General features: G+C 40.5%; 1 protein-coding gene across 1 annotated transcript in view; it reads left to right on the forward strand.

Annotated features, from left to right (window-relative positions):
* STING1 (stimulator of interferon response cGAMP interactor 1) overlaps positions 1-22,426 on the forward strand; it is a 288,807-nt gene that overhangs the window by 241,282 nt on the left and 25,099 nt on the right. The window contains exon 6 of the mRNA XM_044069479.1: positions 7,569-7,755. Coding sequence (XP_043925414.1) covers positions 7,569-7,755 — 187 coding nt within the window. The remainder of the gene's footprint in view (positions 1-7,568; positions 7,756-22,426) is intronic.

Genomic DNA, 22,426 nt, shown 5'->3' on the forward strand with positions numbered 1-22,426 from the left:
CAGGGAAAAATTGAGGGTACACATCCAGTCATCTAGGTTCTCTTTGAAGGATGATAATGTGTCACATTCTTTAACCCTCAGGGCAATTTCTTCCAAAGATAGGGAGGTGCTGTGCAATCAGTTTCTCTCTCCAACATGTTCTGTTTATCTTATGGTGAAGATTTAGGTATCTGGTTCTGGTGTTTGTAGAGCTATTAGACTTGTGGACTTAAAGGAGATCAAGGACAACAGTGTGTCTAGTGTTGCTGTAGGCAAGGCACAAATCAGCCCTCAGGAGTCTTTAGAACACTAAGTAATGGGACACAACTTCTACCTTCTCTTGGTAGCTGAAGGTCTTTAAGCATGAAGTCTTCTTAGTTAGGAACATCTGTAAGGAGCCCTGTACTCTATAGTTGGTCTAATAAGTGCTGAATCTAAGGGAACGATAGTTTTAATCTGGATGATACTGTATATTCTTGGCTATTAGTTGTTCTAAGTAGAAGGATTTTTTGACTACAGTTGCCATATGATGGTCAAAGGAGCAGAAACGATCAACTCAGGCACCAAGGTCCCTGACTACATTTTCATTTGGTAGTAAAGTATTGTCTGTGATATATGTTGAGGGTAGGAATTGTTTGGCAAACATGATGGTACTACACTTTTTTTTTCATTTTTAATTTAAACTCCTTTTCAATAAAGCAGGCATTAACTAAGGTATGTTCTTTCTGCAGGGTGCAGGTCTTAAAGGGAGTCTTGAAAATTATCTGAAAATGTAGTTAAATGACAAAAATTAGGGATCCCAGTACATAACCTGGAGGAGTGTACTTGTTACCTCCATGCTTCCAGATGAGGTTCCTGCCACATGAAGGATGGAGGTTCTGTCTTTTAGCTGGTTTGCTGTCCATCTTACCAAGTAGGGATCTATAGTTAAAGTATTTAGCTTACTTACAATGCCTGCATGAGGTGTTGTGCCAACTACTTTGGCCAGGTTAAGATAAGCTGAATCAACAGCATGACCACTCTCAATAGACTGTATGACTATCTCAAAGACATTAACTAGATTTAATAGGAAGGAGCTCTCTGATGAAGCAAAACTTTTTCAAGACTAGCCAAGTGAGATTTTTAATATCAAAATTTAATGAGATCAGTTGATTGGTTTGTAATTACTGGGGTCTGTGGAAAGACCACCACCACTACAGTGTGTCATAATTCCAGAACAAATCCCGTGGCTATGTTTAAGTTAAACAGTTTAATGAGATGCTGGGCAAGGGCATGTTTAATGCTATATATTAACCATCCAGGTAGAATTTTAGTTGTATCCTGATTTCACACAACAACATCAGAAGAAGTAAAAAATAAGAATGACATTGTGTTCATTAAAAAAAGAAAACAGTTCTGCGGCCAAGCTGCACAACCTTGGGGAAAAAGAGAAGATAACTTAAATTGTTTTTATGAGTTGTGTCCATAAGACCCGATTCAATAAATTATTAGGTTTCCTAGTAATAATTTATAGTACACAGTAATGTATAAAAACATAAGAAAATAGTGATTTGGTTACATTCAGTTTGTGTGAAGAAAACTGCTTACATGGCTTCATGTCAAAGGGCATATTACCAGTGAAAATAAAAAAGCTTAAATAAAAGTAAATGTGCTGTAAGCGTATAGATGTTGAACTACTTAAACTCATATGGCTTGGAAAGGGCAACACCCTGGAATGTTAAGTATGAGCTGTTGTAATGGAACACAAATAGGTAAGACCCTATACAAGTTTACCGAATTACTTATCTTCCAGGGTACAATTACAGATAATTCTCAGCACAAAAGAAAATAATGTATTTTCATTGGAGAACATATGGAGGAAGCAGACAGACAAGGAAAGAAGTTACTGAATTTAATGTATATCAAAACAAAAGAAAAACTGGCTACACGTATGAAATGGTTATTATAGTGATAAAATATCAGACGTATTCATAATCCGTAGTGATAGAATTGAAACTTTGTGACAGAAAAATAAAAAAGGATGTTGGAATCCACAGTGCACATCCTAGGAAGAATAATTTTATACTTTAAGCAGCAAGTGAACCCAAGTAAGTTTAACTGATTCAGAATGAATGGCTAACAATATGTGTAATAAGAAAAGTATCAGCTCAGAAACTATTAGCTCTTTAAACCCTACAATACCTCTATGCATTTCTCTAGGATCAGCCTAGGGTTACCTTTAGGTGTCTGATATCTTGTATTCATATTTATGTCAATAATTCTGAAACTAGGCTACATACAAGCTGTACTGACGGATTTCATATTAAATTGGACATGAAGGGCAAAAAAACTGCATTGATACTTAACCAGTGACTACTGCAGTTAAAGAAATAAAAAATGTTTTTCATATTCTGTCTATTTAGAGCAACACAATTCTTACATTTCTCTGAATATCTCAACAACCATGTGTTGTAGACTGAACTGCTTCACCTCAATGCTGCTGACAGTATGTGTGCAGCTTGAGTCATCACTGAGATATTGTAATTTCTTTATAGCGTATATAAATAAAACATACACGGTTTGTTATGGCTTATAAAATACACTTTAGTACCTATAATCTAATGAATGTGACCAATGTAAAGATTAGCTTGTGCTGAACAGTTTACTGTTTACACTTCTTTAAAAGTTATGGCTCTAGAGATATGAGCAATTATTCCAACTATGAGGTCATAAACTGATTTTGCCAAAAGACTCAGAGTGCAGACATTGAAACAATACAAGCTTCCACAGCTCTAACAGAGGGAACGAGATAGCTTAAATTATTGTTGTGTTAGCAGTGAAATACTTTGCAGGTTTCAGATTAACAATAACTAGAGTCCTTCTACGTGAAAAACAAAGGAATATGTAACTTTTACTAAAGTCAAGGATGCTCAGAATTAAAGCACTCAATCTATTGAGATAAAACTACTGTGTCAAAAGCCTTCTCTGATAGTTAAATAGAAAGGTTTTAAGTCAAACATTTTTAGGCATACCGTGGTTATGTACTGTTTCAAACATAGTATCACTAACTAGCTCAGGCAGTGTATTCCAATTAACTTCCTCCAAAAAGAATGTATTTTTATACATAAAATCATATAAACATATGACTCAGGTTTACATTTTTTGAGTGGGTTACGTTATGTGACTGAAACAGCATTAAGCAGGTGTTCTCACTCAAGCCCTCGGATAAAATATGGCATTACTGAAAGCCATAAGTTCATAAATTCAAGGGTATTTACAAGACAAACTCCTGTCACATTCCATGAATGTTCTGGACAGGGTGATTGATAAATGGATATGCAGAGTAGTAGAAAGTAAGATGGGAGATGAGCAGTTCGGATTCAGGTCAGGATGCCACACAATTGACCCAATGTTTGCAGTGAGACAGATAGTTGAGAAGAAGCTAGAGATGAGGAAAGGGTCCAACTGGGCATTTCTATATATAGAGAAAGGATATGACAAGGTCCCAAAAAAGCTGATTTGGGCAGTACTGCAGTGGTCCAAAGTCTCAAAAACATTAGTCAACTCAGTGCAGGCTATGAACACAGATCCAATTACTCAAATATGAACAGTGTTTGGTGTCACAGAGGGGTTCCCAGTGGGAGTGGGTGTGCATCAGGGTTCAGCTCTGAGCCACTGCTTTTCATACTGGTGATGAATTACATTAGCAGCAGGACAGAGGGCACAGATCAGCAAAGTTTCAGTATGTAGATGATGTGGTGCTACAAGCAGAAAGAGCAATAACTTCAGCAAAGGATAAGGGAATGGAATGCAAAACTAAAGGCACATGGGATGAAACTAAGTGCAGATAAGACAGGGGTAATGGCAGAAAAGTGGGAAAATAAGAAAAAGCTGAGAATTGAGACAGAAGAGAAGATAGTGGAACAGGTTAACAGCTTCAAGTATCTGGGAGGGGTACATTAATCAAAGGGGCTGCAGCCAACTGGTACAGAGTGACAGTGGTAGTGTACGACAGAAGAATGCCAAAAAAGTTGCAAAGTAAGGTGTGGAGATGATGGAAATGAAGTGCCTGAGAAGGGTGGTAAGATGCACACTGTGGGACAGACGAAGAGAATGACAGCATAGGAGCAGAAGCCAAAGTATCTCCAAAGGCCGAAAATATCAAAGCGAGCAGATGTTTGTGGTTTGGGCACATGTGCAGAAAAGCAGAAGACAATGTGGGGAAGAAGATTTGATACTGACAGAACTAAGGTAAGAGGAAACAAAGGTATCCAGCAAAGAGGTGTATGGATTGTGTGAGAGAAGTCCTGCGGCAGTCAGGTATGAGTGTCGAAAAAGGCATTGAATCATGAGAGACGGCGACAGTTAACACAACACCCCGACCCAATGTAGAAAATGGGAAAAAGGGGACTGATGATGATGATGGTGATACTAGGCTAATGAACACCAGAGCAGCATAACCACTCAGCCCAACCCAATTGTGTCCCCATGTAACATGGGCATCTGTTTGGTGGGTTATGTTAGTTAGCAGATTGCTAAAGGTTTAGTGGGGTGGTATGTTAGTTAGACAGAGGCCCACAGTAAATATTCCCTATCAGAGACACGGAGGCCAGACTGGGGGTGAATTTTTAATTTCCCATCCAATGATCAAGATTACATTTGAATAGGGTTAGGTATGGTCTCTGATCCATATGGATGGGGTGCCTATTCCAGAGCATGGGGATCCTTTAAGACACACATCTGTCTCACCAGCATATTCTATTTATGTTGCAAACAAAATTTAACTCCCTTGGATCTAGTGTTTCTGGTATTCATTTTGTGGCTGTGCAAAACGTCCATCACAGCTGAATCTGAGGATGTCTTATATTCCAGGCATAGATTGCCTCTCTGTAACCTGCAGGAGACTTGACTATAGAGGTAGGGCTTTAAGGCAATCTGCATAGAACAATATGTTAATACCCTGGATTTTTTGGTGAGAAATCCCCATGGGCATTCTAACTGTTGCATATTCCTGGTCAGTTACATGCCAAAGGGGCATTGTAGTCAATGATGAATCTGATAAGGGCCATGTAAATTGGTACTATAACTTCCTTGGACCTGAATGCCATATCCTTAATTATAAATTGGGTAACATAGAATGATTTTCTTACTGCCTTGGCTACCTGTTGGTCAAAGGACAGATTACTGTCTACATATGTTCCCATATCTCTAACTATCAGGTCAACTTTTAAGGGTTTTCCCACAAGGCACTATAATGCACTTTTTGGCATTGAGCTTTAATCCATGGTTTTGGCTCCAGTCATTTGTCTTTGTTAGACCCTCTAGCAGGATGTTAATATCATGGGGGGAGTCTATGGTAGCTCCCAATTTGCAGTCATCTGCAAACTTAGTGAGACAGAGGCCCTTGACATTAGCCTTGACCTCAGAGAAGTAGATACCAAACAGGAAAGGGCCCATCACTGAGGTACTCTGCTGGTGACCTGTCTCTTGGTGGAGGTGGTCTCACCAATCCTGACTTCTTTGTTCTTATATGTAAGCCAGCTGGCAATCCAGTGAGTTATATAGGGATTTTTGCCTGGTTCTGCGAGTTTGTCAACAGTACCCAGTGGTTAACACACACACTCCAACACACTGTTTTTCAACATGGGCAATCACTCCTTATCTGTCACATCAAAAACCCTCCATGGTTGCTCTACTGTTTAATTAAATTCAAACTGCATAAGGAACCAATTCACCAAGCACAACTTGGCAAAGCTGATCTCCTAGCTATTGCTTTTCATAAGAAATCACTGATGGTTTCATTTCTGCACACGTGCTGGCAGTGATTTATTGCTTTCGGGAAACTCCCCTTTTTTTTTTCATGTTTGTACAAATGTAGAGTTGGTATGTATAAGTTCAGGGGTGTTGGGGGTGTTGCTTAACCAACTGTGAGGTGCAGGGTGAAAAAGTGCAGTTATTTTTTTTTCAATGAGTTGTTTTCTTAAACAGTTGGCTTCAAGTCACACTTCTCAACTGTCCAGATTTTTGCCTCACATTTTTAGTCTGTTTCTCATAAAATTGTGGTTTTCTGACAAGTCACTGAAAAATTATTGAGGACTGAAGTCAGAAAATAATGGTAGACGTTTCAGGCTTGATATCCTTCAGAAAATTCATGCTAATGTAAAACTGTTATTCTATCAACTTTCTAAGTTTGTAAGAGAAATATTTTTGGCCTTTGCCCCCCCCCCCCCCCCCCCCATTATTTGTGGCTTTGTCCAGATTTCTTGATCTGAGAGGTTTAGAGGTATGGTTCAAGTAACCTACTGCTGGACAAAGATTGAATGCTTGAGCTCTATATGAAATCACTGTTGGTGAGTTGTGCCAGCAGTCATGACCTTTTGGTGGGAATTCTCCCACCCACTTCTTCAAGTTGGTGTGACTGTGGTGTTGATATATATAAGTTCAGGGGGTGCAGGGGGGCTTACACCCCCCAAAAAAATTTAAAAAGTGTTTTTGACAATTTATTTGCCAAAAAAAAATCAGCTCAGGAATTCCAGTTATCTGTGCATTTGCTTTCGTCCACTCAATTAAAAAGGTGTTTTCAGCAGTTTTTTTTTTAAAGCAGTTCAGGAATTCCAATCCTTGGTGCATTTGGTTGTGTCCACTCACAGTGGAAACATTGTGTTCACCTAAGTTGGTTCCTCTCCAAATTGTAATTCACCAAGTCATATTGGAAGCCCCCCACTCCACACATGCACACTCTCTACCCCTTACTTATGTATGATAATTTTCACAGTTAGTAAGATACATCCCTAAACAGAAACTGCTCTCTATGCTGACTTTTGAGTAAACACACAGAAATAGCATTTGTTACATGACTTTCCATGCCTTTGTCAGATTTTGATACTTGCGTTTTCCAGTACAAACTGATACCAGCTAAAGAAGCTGCAGCAGATGGACAGAACAGCAGTCAAATATGTTGTATCTGATCTCTGTTCCACTGAAATTCCTTGTTATGTTAATGCCCCCCCCCCCCCCCCCCCACCGGGATTCACTTTCATTAAAATCAGAAATATATAAACATATTTACATTCAGAAACCTGTTCCCACATGTCATTAAAAATATGAAAATTGTGTGTCTAGAATGCTCAATGTGTGTTTGTCTTTTAGCAAATACAAATTGAAAAAAATTAAACTAATTTTATTGTTAATAATGCTTGAAATATAATTTCTCAGATCTACAAATGTCTATACGGAGTTTGTATTCCTTAAAACGTACGTGTTGCTATACATATATAACTGAGACTTAAAATACACCTTTCATTTTGGGTGCTTTAGTGAATGCTGCCAGTAATTCACTCTTGAGGTTTTGTTACATCCATCACTTCTGCTTTGTATTAAATTGTCTACATGTAATGCATGTTTTGGTATTAGAATCAAAATTGAAGAGAAACATGAAACTGAAAACAATGCTGTACATGTTAAGACAGTAAATACAGTCTTGACAACACTTGGTAAAATAAGCTGACAGTTATTTTTTTGACATTTTAATACACATATAGACATATTTTAAGTGATATCTAATCTTTAGTAATATTTAAACATATTTTGCTTTGCCTTGATGTTTACAGCCTCATTATTGTATCCTTGAGTATGCAACACCGTTACGTACCTTGTTTGAAATGTCCAATGAAACCAGTGCCCAGTTTAGCAGTGAGCAACGTCTGAGTGAAACCAAGCTTTTCTACAGAACGTTAAAAGAAATACTGGACAATTCCCTGGAGTGCAGAGATAATGTCAGACTGATCATCATTAATGGTAGTTATGCATTTCATCATTGTCATTCCATTTTTATTCATTTTCATTTAAGATAGTATATATTTTACTGAACAGCTCCATACATCTTAAAAAATGTGCAGCCCTTACTCAAAATCTCTTAATTATTTATTGTTTCTTTTTTTGCTCAGACTATCTACCAAAGCTTAACTTTAATGAAAGGAATAATTTATTCACCTATGCTACTGTATAAGATTCTGTATGTTGTTATTATTATTATAATTATTATTATTATTATTAAAAATGTTGGTGCTCTGGTTTCCTCCTATATCCAAGGATATTTCATTATGTGAGCTGTAGTCTTTCAAATTGCCCATAGTTGGGTATGGTTATATGTGTGCATATACATGTGTGTGTATGTGTGGATAGTGTGTATAGTGTGTATATATTCTGCAGTAGACTGACATCCCATCCAGGACTGGTTCACTGCCTTATATCCATATAGTGTCAGGGTAGAATTCACTTTCTCTGCAAACATAGATGTGATAAATGTGGTATAAGGAGAATGAATTAATAAGTTTAGAACTTCTTGTATAGAGCATGGATAGCACATGCATTAAAATAAATAGGCGGCAGACCTAATGTACTAACATTTTCCAGAGACAGGCACTGTGGAATCAGAGCTGTACATTTCTTTTTTCATCTCTCTTTTTTTTTTAAATGGGTAGTCTCAGTGGGATCATTACAGATGTCACATTTATAGATGAAACGCATCACAGAATTACATGCCAACATTTAAACTGCAGTAATTCACTAGAAAAAACATAAGTGGTGGGTTTTAAATATGCTAACTGCAATATGGGATTGTTAATATTTTGATCAATACAAAGCCATAATGTTCTGTATTTTTGCAAAGTTGATATTGGTGATGTTTTATTTTGAGCAGTTTGATCTGTATCATGTCTGGGTCACCTTTTTCACCATTATAACACAAGAACCTAAGAAATGTGTATCTGCCTTTTTATTATATATAGAGCATATTTTGTTACAGTCCATAGGCTTGTACTAAACCTGCTGCCAAGACGACCATTCAGATCCTCAGTCACATTACCCAATACTGGTGGGAGATTAATGTTGTCCTGCACTAAGCAGATTTTCACACATATCCCGGGTGAATGAAAGTTTGTGATTGTGTATTCCATCATCCAGACTAATTTTAAGGGTTGCCATAGAAGTGTCCTGCAAGTTATGTAAAGGGATCTTAGTCAAGAATTTATGATACCGTGAGCAAGCTACCCGCCATGCCAGATGGTACTATTACTGTGATGATATGTGTATAGGCCAGATGGTACTATTACTGTGATGAGATATGTATAGGCCAGATGGTACTGTTAATGTGATGATACATGTATAGGCCAGATGGTACTATTACTGTGATAATATATGTATAGGCCAGATGGTACTATTACTGTGATGAGATATGTATAGGCCAGATGGTACTATTAATGTGAAGATATATGTATAGGTCTCTCAAGTGAATCAAAAGAGAATTCAGACCTGAGATACTTGATGGGGGAGGAAATATTGAGGTCAGTCAAGTGCTTTGCCCCTGATTCTAGTTACATGAAGGAGGTCAAAGAGTCTAGTGCTTTTCATGGCATAGAGTCATAGCGCTCAACATTCCATCTCCAAAATGTGGAACAGTACCTCTCATAATTAGGATCAAATGGGCAAAATGTGGAATACTTAACAACAGTCCTAGCTAGAAAATTCAAAGTATGGTTAAAATTAGTTACTTGATACTTCAAAGTGGTTATTTTAGTCAGTTACTATGATTTAGTATTGTTTACTATGGATTTCTGTTAGAAGATATCTTAATAATGGATGTGTGATAGACTCCTTCAATGTGCAGCAGCATGGAACAAGCAGTTGTTAAAAATCAGAATGAGGAATGTTCCTCATAGTGAGGTATAGTTGAGAGGTATGCATGAAATGCTAAGCAAGAATCGTCCCTCAGGAGCTTATATGAGACTAAGGGAAGGGCTAGGTCTTTTAGTCTATCAGAATATCTAGGGTTACTAAAGACCTGAGATCTTTTTGGTAAGGAACTACTGCGGTCAGTCAAGTTGGTTTAGGTGCTTAGCAAGATAAATGCTGAAAGGGGCATTATATTTAATAATGACATAATAAAGAATAAATTAAGTGAGGCTATGACTTCTTTGGAACTTAAGGTGGCACCCTGAAGGTTAATTTGTGCAATGCTGAAGGATTTTCTAACTATGATAGTAATGCAGTGTTGAAAGAAGAAGAATTCGTTGTCAACATAGGTACCCACATCTCTGATGACTGGATCAGATTTAACTCACTACAGCAGTGTGTGTCTCCAGGCATTTCTGTAGTTAATGCCTTCTGTACATCCAGGCATCAAATATTGCTTGTTCATGTTTGCACTAATAATTCCAAAACTGTGCTACATACAAGGTATCAGAAGATTTCATTTTAAGGCATACATGACTGCAAACACAATTGTATTGATATTTAACCTCTTTCTAATGCAGCTAAACAGATATTGAATATTATTTGTATATTGTTCATTTGTCTTGTAATAATTTTCATATTTCTTTAACTATGTCAACAATCAGTTAACACAGGCAGAACTGCATAACCTTATATGAAAGCTTACAGTTATATGAAGAAAATCCTGCTGGCAGTATGTGTCTAGCTTCAATGATTACTGAGATATCATAATATTTTTATGTAACATTACAAAATTAATGATGCTCTTCGTGTTTCACTGTTGCAGTCATTACATTTGGGTAATCTGCTGGCAGGTTGCCTCAGTCGGCCTGATTAACAAAGTCTTGGGTCCTGCATCGGTTGCTGTCCCTTTTTCCATGACGTCAGGTCGTCAGGGGTATAAAACATGCAGCCAACGCCATTACATGAGTCTTTCTTGTCACGCGGTGCCCGAAGCAGAAGCAGTTCGCAAGTGCCGGTTGGCCGACTCCTGAAATTTTCATTTTCGAGTTTCAGATCCGAAGTCTTCAACTAAAAAGCTAAGTACCCCGTTGGGGAAACTTTTTCTTGCTCCTTACCGATGTCAGTAAAAGTTAATAATTGCATTACCTGTGGGAAGCAAATATCTCATAAGGATTTCCATTTGTACTGTATTCCTTGCCTAGGCTCTGACCACGACATACCTTGCTGTCGGTTCTGTGCTTTATTTAATCAACGCAATTAATCAAACGTCGGTACATTTTTGCTTCTAAATATTTTGGCTCACGCTTTAATTATCCAGAAATGTCATCTGTTAGCAATCCGACTACCAGAATACCTAAAAAACGCAAAGAAAAAGACAGGCCGTTGAGGTCCAAAACTGACGATGACACTTCTCCTAAGCCAGTCACCAGTTCGCCGGTACTCAGTGAGGCACTTTCACAGCCCCTGATACCTGCTACTTCTGATTTGCAGGCCTCTACTGAGACCCATTCGGAGTCCAGTATGCCGCAAGATGCTTCAATTATGGAACCCGCAGATGTCTCTACCTTGGATGGGTCTGGAGCTGCTGTGCAGGCACTGGCTTCTGAGGGTGTTTTCAGGCCTACAGATTTGTATATTAAATTGATGCCATCTTCAAAACTAAGGCCAAAATCTCAATCTATGTCTAACAAACCGACACCTAGGCCACATGTGCAGGTCACTAAGCCTAAAAAACAAATGATCAAAATGGCTGAAGATTTAATTACTCTGATCAGGGGTAGCCAACCCCCTCCCCCCTTCTAAGAGGCCTAGGCAAGATATTGACTATGAATCTTCTGAACAGGATTCTATTTCTTCTGACTTTTTTAATGAACAGGAATTGTCTATACCTACTTATGAAGACTCTGATGCAGAGGATTCCATTCCATCTGTTTCTCCCCCTGAGGATTTTTCTTTTGGGGAAACTTTACATACCTGGCTTAAGGCAACATTTCCAATGGGAAAGTCAGGATTTTTCTGAATCTAAAAAGAGGCTTTGGGATTTTCTTCTTCTTCCTCAGCATAGGCCTTTGGCTATACCTCCTGTTCCAGACATTGTTGATGATGTTTTTTTGGAATCTAGTATGGCTCCTGATTCTCTGCCTCCGGCTCCTTGTAAGCCAGACAGATACTACAGGATTCCTGACTCCCACAAATTCCTTTTCAAAAATCCTGTTGCGGATCCTGAAACCATTTCTCAGGGCCCCTAGGGCATTAAGGCTTCTACTGCTAAAAATCCTACCCCTTCTGATAGAGATTCCAGGGCGCTGGATAGATGGGGTAAGAAGGACTACACTTCTGCAACCTTAGCAATCAGGGCTTTAAACTGTCAATTTCATATGCTAAAATATCAACAGCGTATCATGAGACTGCTTAAACAGAAAATTATGTTGATTTCTGACTGTGGAAAATAAAGATTTACAGGATCTATTGCATTCAGTTGAACAAGTTGGAAAACATACTTTGCCATGTGGTTTTGATTCTTTGGAGGCCACTTGCAGGGCTGTTGTAACTGGGTCTGTGCTAAGAAGGCATGCTTGGCTCAAAGAGAAAACTCTGCGTGATCATGTTAAAGCAAAATTGTTGGATGCTCCTTTACAACAGGACCATCTCTTTGGTAATAAGGCTAAAGAAGTTCTAAAATAGATGGAAGATAAAGCTAAATCTATGCAAATTGTGAAAGATTTCTTACAAGTGCAACCTCCAAGATTTAGTAGGCACTGGCCTACTAAGAACTGGTCCTTTCCAGTTCCTTCGAGAGCCACTCAAGTCAAAATTCCAAAGGCACCAGGTTTCAGTCCCAAGGGACTTTCAGAACACAGCAGTGGGGTGCCTCCTCTTCCAAATCTGGAAACAAGACACCTCCCTATGGTAAGCGGTCTCAATGACTTCCCTCTACACTTACCAAGCACTTACTTGCCCCTTTGGGGGGAAAACTGGCTCTTCATGCAAAAAACTGGCAACTTATAACCCAGGACAAATGGGTTTTAAATATAGTATCCCAGGGATACAGATTTCATTTCCACACATTGCCAACTCCAAACAGATGGCCAGACCTGCCCCCAAGTCAGTGGGCAGAGGCCCAGAAACAAGTACTTTCCCTCATAAGCATGGGGGCTATTCAACTAGTACCAGAAGAGGAAAAGGGACAAGGTTTCTATTCAAGACTTTTCCTGGTACCCAGAAAAGACAAATCATGGCATCCAATTCTAGACCCATCTACTATAAACACCTTTCTGGACATTCCAAAATTCAAGATGCTGACTCTTCACCAGTTACTTCCAATGCTAGGCAAAGATGCCTGGTTGACAACTCTAGATTAAAAAGAGGCTTACCTGCATATCCCAATCAGGGAATCTTGCAGAAGATACCTCTGCTTCAAAGCAGGCGACTTGCATTACCAGTTCTCTGCACTGCCCTTTGGCTTATCTACTGCGCCCGGGTCTTTACAAAGTGCTTGGCTCCAGTAATTGCATTTTGCAGGCAAAGAAATATTCAAATATATCCATACCTGGATAATTGTCAAATTCAGGCAGAAAACAAGCACATTCTTCCAAAACATCTGGCGTTTGTAAAAAGGGTTCTAACTTGTCTAGGGTACACTATAAATGAAAAGAAATCACAACTGGTACCCTCTCAAAAAATTACATTCCTGGGTGCAAGCTTGAATACAATTGCCCAGATGGCTTTCCTTACACCAGAGAAGCAAATTCATTTGGTGACTTACTTCAAACAGGTGGCCACAAAAACCCTGCTTTCTGCAAGGCAAATACTGCAAGCCTTGGGGTTCATGGCCTCCTGCATTCTTCTAATTCCATATGCAAGACTGCATATGAGGAAACTTCAGTGGTATTTAAAAAGTATATGGAGTCAGCATTGTCACAGCCTGGAAACAATGATTCCTATCATACCTTGCCTGTGCCTAGAGTTCCTATGGTGGGCAGAGGCCTGCCACCAGAACAAGGGACTGCCATTCACACACCCCCCTACCGCCCAAACCCTAATTACAGATGCATCAGGCTATGCATGGGGTCCCTCATCTGGCAGGGAAGTGCATTCAGGGAAAATGGAGCCCAAATCAAATGCACCTTCACATAAATCAAAAAGAAATGCTAGCTGTACAGAATGCACTGACAGCCTTCAAGGACTACCTTCATCCAGGACAATTATTGATAAAGACGAACAACACCACGGTTATGTGGTACATAAAAAAGCAGGGGGGTACACACTCCTACCCCCTCTGCAGAGTAGCCATGGCATTGTGCCTTGAGCTATCAAGTACAACTACAAGCTCAATTCCTGCCAGGAAAGCTGAATACACTGGTGGACGAACTAAGTAGAAATGTCATGGACCCACACAAATGGAAACTGGAACCACGGATTTTCAACATGCTGACATGCAAATGGGGAAGCCCAGACATAGATCTTTTTGCCTCACCCCAGAACTATCAGTTGGACAAATTTTGCACAAGAACTCATCACAAAAAAGCCTGGAAAGTGGATGCTCTGTTCTTTAGCTGGAAAAACTTATCAGTCTTTGCCTTTCCCCCTCTGCCTCTGCTCTCCAAAGTTCTACTAAAAGTCAAACAGGACAAACCAAAAATTATTTTGATTGCTCCAGACTGGCCTCACCAACACTGGTACCCACTCCTGTGCAGTGTGTCACACCTTCCACCGTGGCACCTGCCTCAGACACCTTACTTACTGTCTCAGCAGAACAACCAAACTCTGCAACTCAGCTCCAAACTTTGAATCTTGCAGCGTGGCTAATCACCTAAATTCACCCTTAGCATCCCTCAGCAAACCTGTGATGGATGTCATTTTGGAGGTGAGAAGGCCTAGTACTAGAAAATCTTATGCTGACATATGGAAAAGATTCTGTACCTGGAATCAATCTCACGGGATAAGCACAGCAGTGCCCAACATACCTCAGATTTTGCAATACTTAACTGAGATGCTTCACAAGGGCCTGTCCTTTTCTTCCATAAAAATCCATACCTCAGCCATTTCAGCTCATTACAACATAGAACCTCCCCTCTTCTCTCATCCTCTGCTAAAGCAGTATCTCAGAGGGGCCAAAAATGTAAGACCACCCAGGAGAGCTCCAACCCCTGCCTGGGACCTTAATTTTGTATTGGAGAAACTCACTCTCCCTCCTTTTGATCCAGCTGCTACTGCAGACTTAAAATTTCTCTCCTGAAAAACAGCTTTCCTTTTAGCAGTCACTTCAGCTAGAAGGATTTCCGAACTACAGGCTCTTATGGCAGTGGAGCCTTTCATCATTTTTCATGCGGACAGGGTATCTCTTAGGACCAACCCATCCTTCATGCCTAAGGTGGTTTCCAGTGTGGCTCTTAATCAGACCATTCATTTGCCAACTTTCTGTCTCAATCCACAGAACAAGGGGGAGCAGATTCTGCATTCATTGGATGTACACAGACAACTTAGATTTTACTTAAACCGGACTAAATCTCAAAGAAAATCTGAACAACTGCTGGTAGCATTTGCTGCAGGGGCAGAGGGAAAGGCTATTTCAAAGCAAACCATTTCTCAATGGATAAGCTATTGTATTCGTTTCTGCTATAAGCACCATGGAAAAACTATCCCCCAGGTGATCAGATCCCATTCCACCAGGGCTGCATCTACTTCAACAGCCTTTCTCAGAGGTGTTTCTACCAGGGACATTCTAGAAGCTGCTATCTGGAGCTCAGTTCATACTTTCGCCAAACATTACCATTTACCACTTTTCTCTAAATCCAGAGCTGGCTTTGCCACTGCTGTCCTGCAGGGCCTCATAGCTGGTCCTAATGCTGTATAATTTCCTCCTCCCAACCATAGCTTTGGGAATCTACCCAAATGTAATGACTGCAACAGTGAAACATGAAGAACATAGTACAGTTGTGTACACTTACCATAAATGTAGATGTTCAAGTGTATTCACTGTTGCAGTCCTGGTTACCCTCCCTGCAGCCCCCTATTTTTCTCTTGCTATACCTCTACTTTCTTTTACTATGCTTAAAAGCCCTTTTGGTGTATTTGCTTTTGGTTGAAGGTATATTTTTTGTGCTTTTAATTTTATTTGCTCCCCATTTGGGGTGCACCTGACATCTGGGGCAAGAAAAACTGATGTAATGGTGTCGGCTCCATGTTTTATATCCCTGATGACCTGACATCATGGAAGAAGGGACAACAACTGATGCAGGACCCAAGACTTTGTTAATCTGGCCGAGTGAGGGCAACCTGCCAGCAGATTACCCAAATGTAATGACTGCAACAGTGAATACACTTGAACATCTACATTTATGGTAAGTGTACACACCTGTACTTTCACAGGTCTACTTTGTATAACCGAACTTCCGATTCAAACAACCAAAAACACACAACACCGACAAACACCAACAACTCAAAAAACCGAACACCATTACACCGACACAAAAAACGTAAACTACACATTGCACACAATAACATATCCACTAACCTTAACCTAAACCCTAACCCTAACGTCCGACACTACCGCACACTTACCCAACCCGCACCCTAACCCTGACTCACTTAACCCACCCCTAAACCTCAACACCGTCACTATCGCACACTTACCCTACCTGCACCCTAACCCTAGCTCACTTAACCCACCCTAAAACATTAAGCCCATCACTATCGCACACTCACTCCACCCGCATACTAACCCTAACACACTCAACCCTTCCCTACACTACACTACGTCACTATCACACACTTACCTTACCGGAACCCTAAGTCCGACACTACCGCACACTCACCTTTCCCACACCCTAACCTAAAATCCCTCACTATCGTACACTTACCTGTCCGCTCCCCAATCCTAAATCCGTCACTTTCGCACACTTACCGGATCGCGCTCACACGTTGCCGTTGTCGGTCTTTCAGCTGTCGGAATATCGCCTTTTCAGTCACCTACCTGTTCGGTCGTTCCGTCTCGATCTTCTGGGTGTCGGTGAAGTGGCGGTTCGGTTATTCAAAGTAGACCCACTTTCACTGCCTTTACTTTGGCTTAGAAAGTCCACCTTAAAGCATCAAACTGAATGAATGAAACTAACATAATGATTAATTTATCCTGAATAGTTTGCCATTTACACTTTTCTTTTAACACTTATGGTTCCAGAAATATGAGTATTTGTTTGAGTTGCAACTTAATTTTTTAAAGACTCAAGCCGCACCCACTGGGAGTTAGATACACACTCCAAAGAGCTGTACTGGAGGGAAAGGTGGCACCCTGAAGGTTAATTTGTGCAATGCCAAAGGATTTTCTAACTATGATAGTAATGCAGTGTTTAACAAAGAATTTATCAGCATAGGTACCCACATCTCCGATGACTGGATCAGATTTACGTGAAATGTTATCTGTATATGTAATTTTGACACTTGCTTTAATAATGAAAAATGTACTGCATTTTTTTCAGTGAAGGTAAGCCTGCAACTAACGCAGAAAACATTTATCTACTGCAGCCTTTGCTGGAGAATATCAGTATCAGATTTATATTTGATAACAGTCATAGATTCACAAATTCATTGATTCATAAACTATTACCACACTAATGATATTTGGGGGGGGGGGGGGGCTTTCTAAGCCTAGCCAAGTTTTCCTGAAAAAATAATGATGTTCTGCATCCAAACAGGGGCATCAATGGCCAGGCATTTTTAAGCTACCTCTATCCATAAGGGGCAGGGCTGTCAGGCCAACTGTAAATTTCCTGTTCCCCATCCACTTATCGTGGTTGTGCTTAAACTGGGTAATATATGAACTCAGCTTCACATGGAGGGCAGTCTCTGGGACACATATCGGTCACAGACAAAATTCAGATCTTTAGACCTGGTATTTCTGGTACTCTCTTACAGATGCATAGGAGATTCATAAGTGTGAGGTTTCTGGATGCCTTGTAAGCCAGCCATAGATCACATCTCCACAATCTATAGGAGACTGAGTAGAGGGAAAGGGCTTTAAGGTGCTCTGCATAAGGCAGGTTTGTTACGTCTTGTATTCTTTTTGTAAGGAACCTTTGAGGTCGCTCTAGCTGCTGCATATGCATGGTAAGGTACATTCCAAAGTGAGCATTGCACTCTGTGATTGGTCTGATAAGGGTAGTGTACAGTTGGACCTAAATGCCATGCCCTTACTTATAAATTGGGTAACATAAAAGGACTTTGTGACTGCTGTGGCCACATAGTGGTCGAAGGTAAGTCTACTGTCTACATGCATACCCACATCCCTGACCACTGGGTCAACTCTTAGTGGTCAGGGATCTAGGTACACACATAAACAGTCGACTCATCAACAAACATCTTCAGACATCGTCTTCTGCCATCAGCTTTCACATCACAAAAACATGCCAAAGAGCAGCAGGCTCAGGATACAGCTGTGTAGGACATCACTGGTGACGTTCTTGTATCTATAGCAAACAACACCATAGCTAGGTTGCCTGGAACCCCTGGATAGTTCCTTAAATAGGCACACCCGTTAACTCTAACAAGCAGCTTGCTGCAGTTACTAATACATACTGAGCACTTCATCAGTGTGAATGATGTAGTGGCAGATATTTATGAAGCTGCACTATTCGCGTGGCTTCATAACTCAATATTGGTGCTGCGCTTGTTCATCATTGGCATCTACTGATGCAGAAAGTAGAAAAAAACAGAATCACAGTTAGAGTTAAAAGCAGATTTAATGATAAAATACTAAAATCACTCTTCTGCAGAATGCAAAAGTTAAGTACAAGAAGTTAAAAATAACTCTTCAGCCGTATCAAAAGTTGTACTGCTAGTAAAAACTTTCACCTTTAGGGTTCTTCAGGTAGTGATTTTCTGTATTGAAAGTGCAGTGTTTAAGTAAAACCATGTGATTAGTGCACCTGTAATTGTAGATCATGAAGCACCTGGTCTTAAAGTGAAACATTCATTACGACCAGGTGTAGTGTATGCATTGAAGCACAAGATTTATTTTATTTTATTTATTTTTATTTATTTCACATTTGTTGACTGGGATAGTCCGACTGGATGCATGTCCATTTTCAGCGGAGGCCAGGGGAGAAAAGCTCCAAGGGTAAGCAGATACAGCATTACATAATACCAGCATTACAAATTACAGATTATTTACAGAGATTACATAAGTAATCAAGTTAAACAAGTTCCACAGGTTACAGTTAATCGTGAGCGCAAGTCAGGATTAAATTAAATTACACAGTAAACTGGTTAACAGATTTTTACACATTCTAGAGAGAGTTAGCCAGGCTTGATACATTGACATAGCCAGTTAAGTGACAAATGTTGTTTGAGTCTAGTTTGAGATCCATTTTATTTCCTGTAAACCTCCTCTACATATTGGTTTATATACAGAGCATACATTTGAAATTATGTAAAATGTCTGTGTTTAAAATATGCTTGCATAAGGTGTTAGTAAATACTTATCTGTTAATATAATAAATATGGTTACCAATCCTTTCCTTAAGCTTCCTATTGGTCATGCCTATAGAAAGTGATGGACATTGTGTGCATCTAGCCATGTATACCACATTCTTGGAGTCACAGTTCCCATAAACTTGTATGAAGTAGTCTATATTAAATACAGGACGTTTAGTAACCTTGTTGGTGTCTATATGCTGACAATAGGTACAGTTATTACATTTATAAGTATCTTTTCTTGAACTTGAAAAACTTGTGGTAGATCTCAGTTGTTCCTTGTAACAAAGTATTTTTTTTACGTTGGCTGCTCCTCTGTGGCCAAAATTAGGAATGGTGGAGATGCACTCTCTTAGTTGTGGTATTTCATTTAGAATTGGCCAATATTTGGTTATGACTTGTTTTACTGCTAAAGTATTGCAGTTGTAAGTTAACATGCATCGAATCTTATGATTTCTCTGTGCCATATGTTGTGTATATTCATTATTATGAAATAGAGATCATCTGCTATGATTTTTTGCTGTGTGTCGCTGACCTGTGATTCTTGATGACCTCTTCTGATGAAATCAGAGCCAGTGGTATTAAGTTGTTCTATCATAACGGTATCCAGTGTATTCAGTTTGGAAACTCTCAACATAGATGTTCTTCATCTCACATTGCTGCAGTCCTAACACTTGGGTAGTCCGCTGTCCCTCGGTCGGCCCGAATATCAGAGTATAAGGCTGACGTCGGTCAAGGCGCATTTGACTGACATCAGAACGTCAGGGTACAAATGCGCATGACCGACGTCATATCCTCAGTCTTTTTTGCCACATGGTCCGATGCAGAAGCAGTGTTGCAAGTGCCGTTCGGCGTTCTGAAATTTTTCGAATTCGGAGTTTCAGACCGGAGTCAGAGTTGGTTAAGTACCCGCTAGAATATTTTGGTTTTTCTTGCCTCAGTGGTTTACCGGATGTCAGAAAAAGTGAATAACTGAATTTCTTGTGGGAAACAGATACCGCATAGGGATTACCGTAATTTGTGTATACCTTGTTTGGGACCTGAGCACGACGTTGTTGGGTGTCGCTTTTGTGCTAGGTTCAATAAACGCACTATAAAGCGAAGGTTGGATTGTGCCAGGTTGGTCTTTGGGAAGCGGTGCAATTACAATATGCCGCCGGATGCTCCGGCGGCTTCCTCAAAGAAGCGCAAGGACAAGGCAGTTAAACCTAGGTTAGAGGAGTCATCCAACCGGACGCCGGTTCTTTAGAGGCGCCAGTGGAACCGGTGGTTCCGACGGAGGCCTCTCTGGAGTCCCAGGGAGAAACTTTGATTTTACAGGATGTGGCCTCCCAGGAGGCAGGTCAGGCTGTAGGGGCTTCTCAGGTAACTGTACTCCCTCCCTTCCTAAGGTGTCTAGGCCCTCTTTCTGCTTCCAAGGCTTCTCCTAGAGGCAGGTCTAGTTTAGCTTCTGTGGGTGTCACTCCTAGTTCTTCAGGTTCTGTGCCCATGAAGCACATGCTTAAAATGGCAGAAGATTTAATTACTTTAATTAGAGGCTCTATGCCCCCTCCTGATAAGAGGCCTAGGATGGAACCAGTGTTGGGGGATTATGAGCAGGCTTCGGATGTGTCTGAGTCTTTGGCTGAAGACTTGCAGGAGTATTCTCATTATTCTGATTCTGATGTGGATGATTCTACTCCTTCTGCTTCTCCTCCTGAGGATTTTTCTTTTCCAGAGACCCTTCACTCCATGAGAGAGCATTTTAAATGGGAAGGTCAGGACTTCTCTGATTCCAGGAAAAAGCTTAGGGCATTTTGTTTTACCCCAGCATAGGCCTTTGGCTATACCTCCTGTTCTGAATGTGGTGGAAGATGTGTTTGCAGAGGCTTCTCTTAATCCTGATTCTTTGCCTCCTGCTCCTGTTAAACCAGATAGGTATTACAGGGTGCCTGAAGCTCATAAGTATCTTTTAAGAGTCCTAGGGCAGACCCAGAAACTGTTAGCCAGGGGCCTAAGGGTGTTAAGGCTTCTGTTGTCAAGAATCCGGTTCCTGCAGATAAAGAGGCCAGGGCCTTGGATAGATGGGGAAAGAAAGTTTATACTTCTTCCACTCTAGCCATGAGAGCTTTGAATTGCCAGTTTCACATGTTGAAATATCAAAATTATCTCCTTTCACAGTTGAAATCTAAGGTTGATGCTCTGGCGGAAGGTATTGATTGTAAAGAGTTACAAGATTTAGTGCATGTTTCTGAACAGGTGGGTAAGCATTCTTTGCAATGTGGTTTTGATGCTGTACAGGCCTCGTCTAGGGTGGCTGCCACTGGGTCAGTTCTTCGCAGGCATGCCTGGCTGAGGGATCAAAATTTATCTGGCCATGTTAAAACTAGGATTTTGGATGCCCCTTTGCAATCTGATGTCTTGTTTGGTTCTCCTGTTGAGGCAGTTTTAAAGAAAATGGAAGACAAGGCTAAGTCTATGCAGACTGTTAAAGATTTTTTGCAGGTTCAGCCTCCAAAGTTTAGTAGAAATTGGCCTACTTAGGGGTGGACGTATCCTTCTTATGATTCCCAGTCTAGGGGTAGATCTAGACGTGGCAGGGGCAGAGGTCAGGGCTCTTTCAGGCCTAGAACAGGGAGTTCTCCTGCACAGTCTTCGGGTGAGGGCAGGGGTCAGTCCTTTTGTAAACAGACCCAATGACCTACCTTTTCAGCTGCCAGAACCTTCTCGCCTGGCAGCACCTTTGGGAGGAAGGTTGGCACTTTTCAAAGAAAATTGGAGTTTGCTTACCCAAGACAGATGGGTATTGGATATCATACATCACGGTTACAGGTTTTATTTCCATACCTTGCCTCCTTTCAAAGGCATGCCAGACATTCCTCCTCAACATAGAATAGAGGCTCACAAGCAAATTTCTCTGTTACTCCAAATAGGGGCCATACAGCCGGTTCCTATGCCAGAAAGGGGCCTAGGATTTTATTCTCGCCTGTTCCTTGTACCAAAAAGGGGAACACGTGGAGACCAATTTTGGATTTATCTATCCTCAACACTTATCTGGACATTCCCAAGTTCAAAATGTTGACGTTACAACAGCTTTTACCTCTGCTGGGCAAGGATCACTGGATGGTAACTTTGGATCTCAAGGAGGCTTACCTTCATGTTCCTATCAGGCTAAGTTGCAGGAAGTATCTGTGTTTTCGGACTGGGACTTCTCACTATCAGTTCTCTGCATTGCCCTTTGGCTTATCTACTGCGCCAGAGTATTTACGAAAGTTCTGGCTCC

Source organism: Protopterus annectens, chromosome 4.part0 (assembly GCF_019279795.1).
Source record: "Protopterus annectens isolate FY-2018-M chromosome 4.part0, PAN1.0, whole genome shotgun sequence".
NCBI classification, from domain to species: Eukaryota; Metazoa; Chordata; order Ceratodontiformes; family Protopteridae; genus Protopterus; species Protopterus annectens.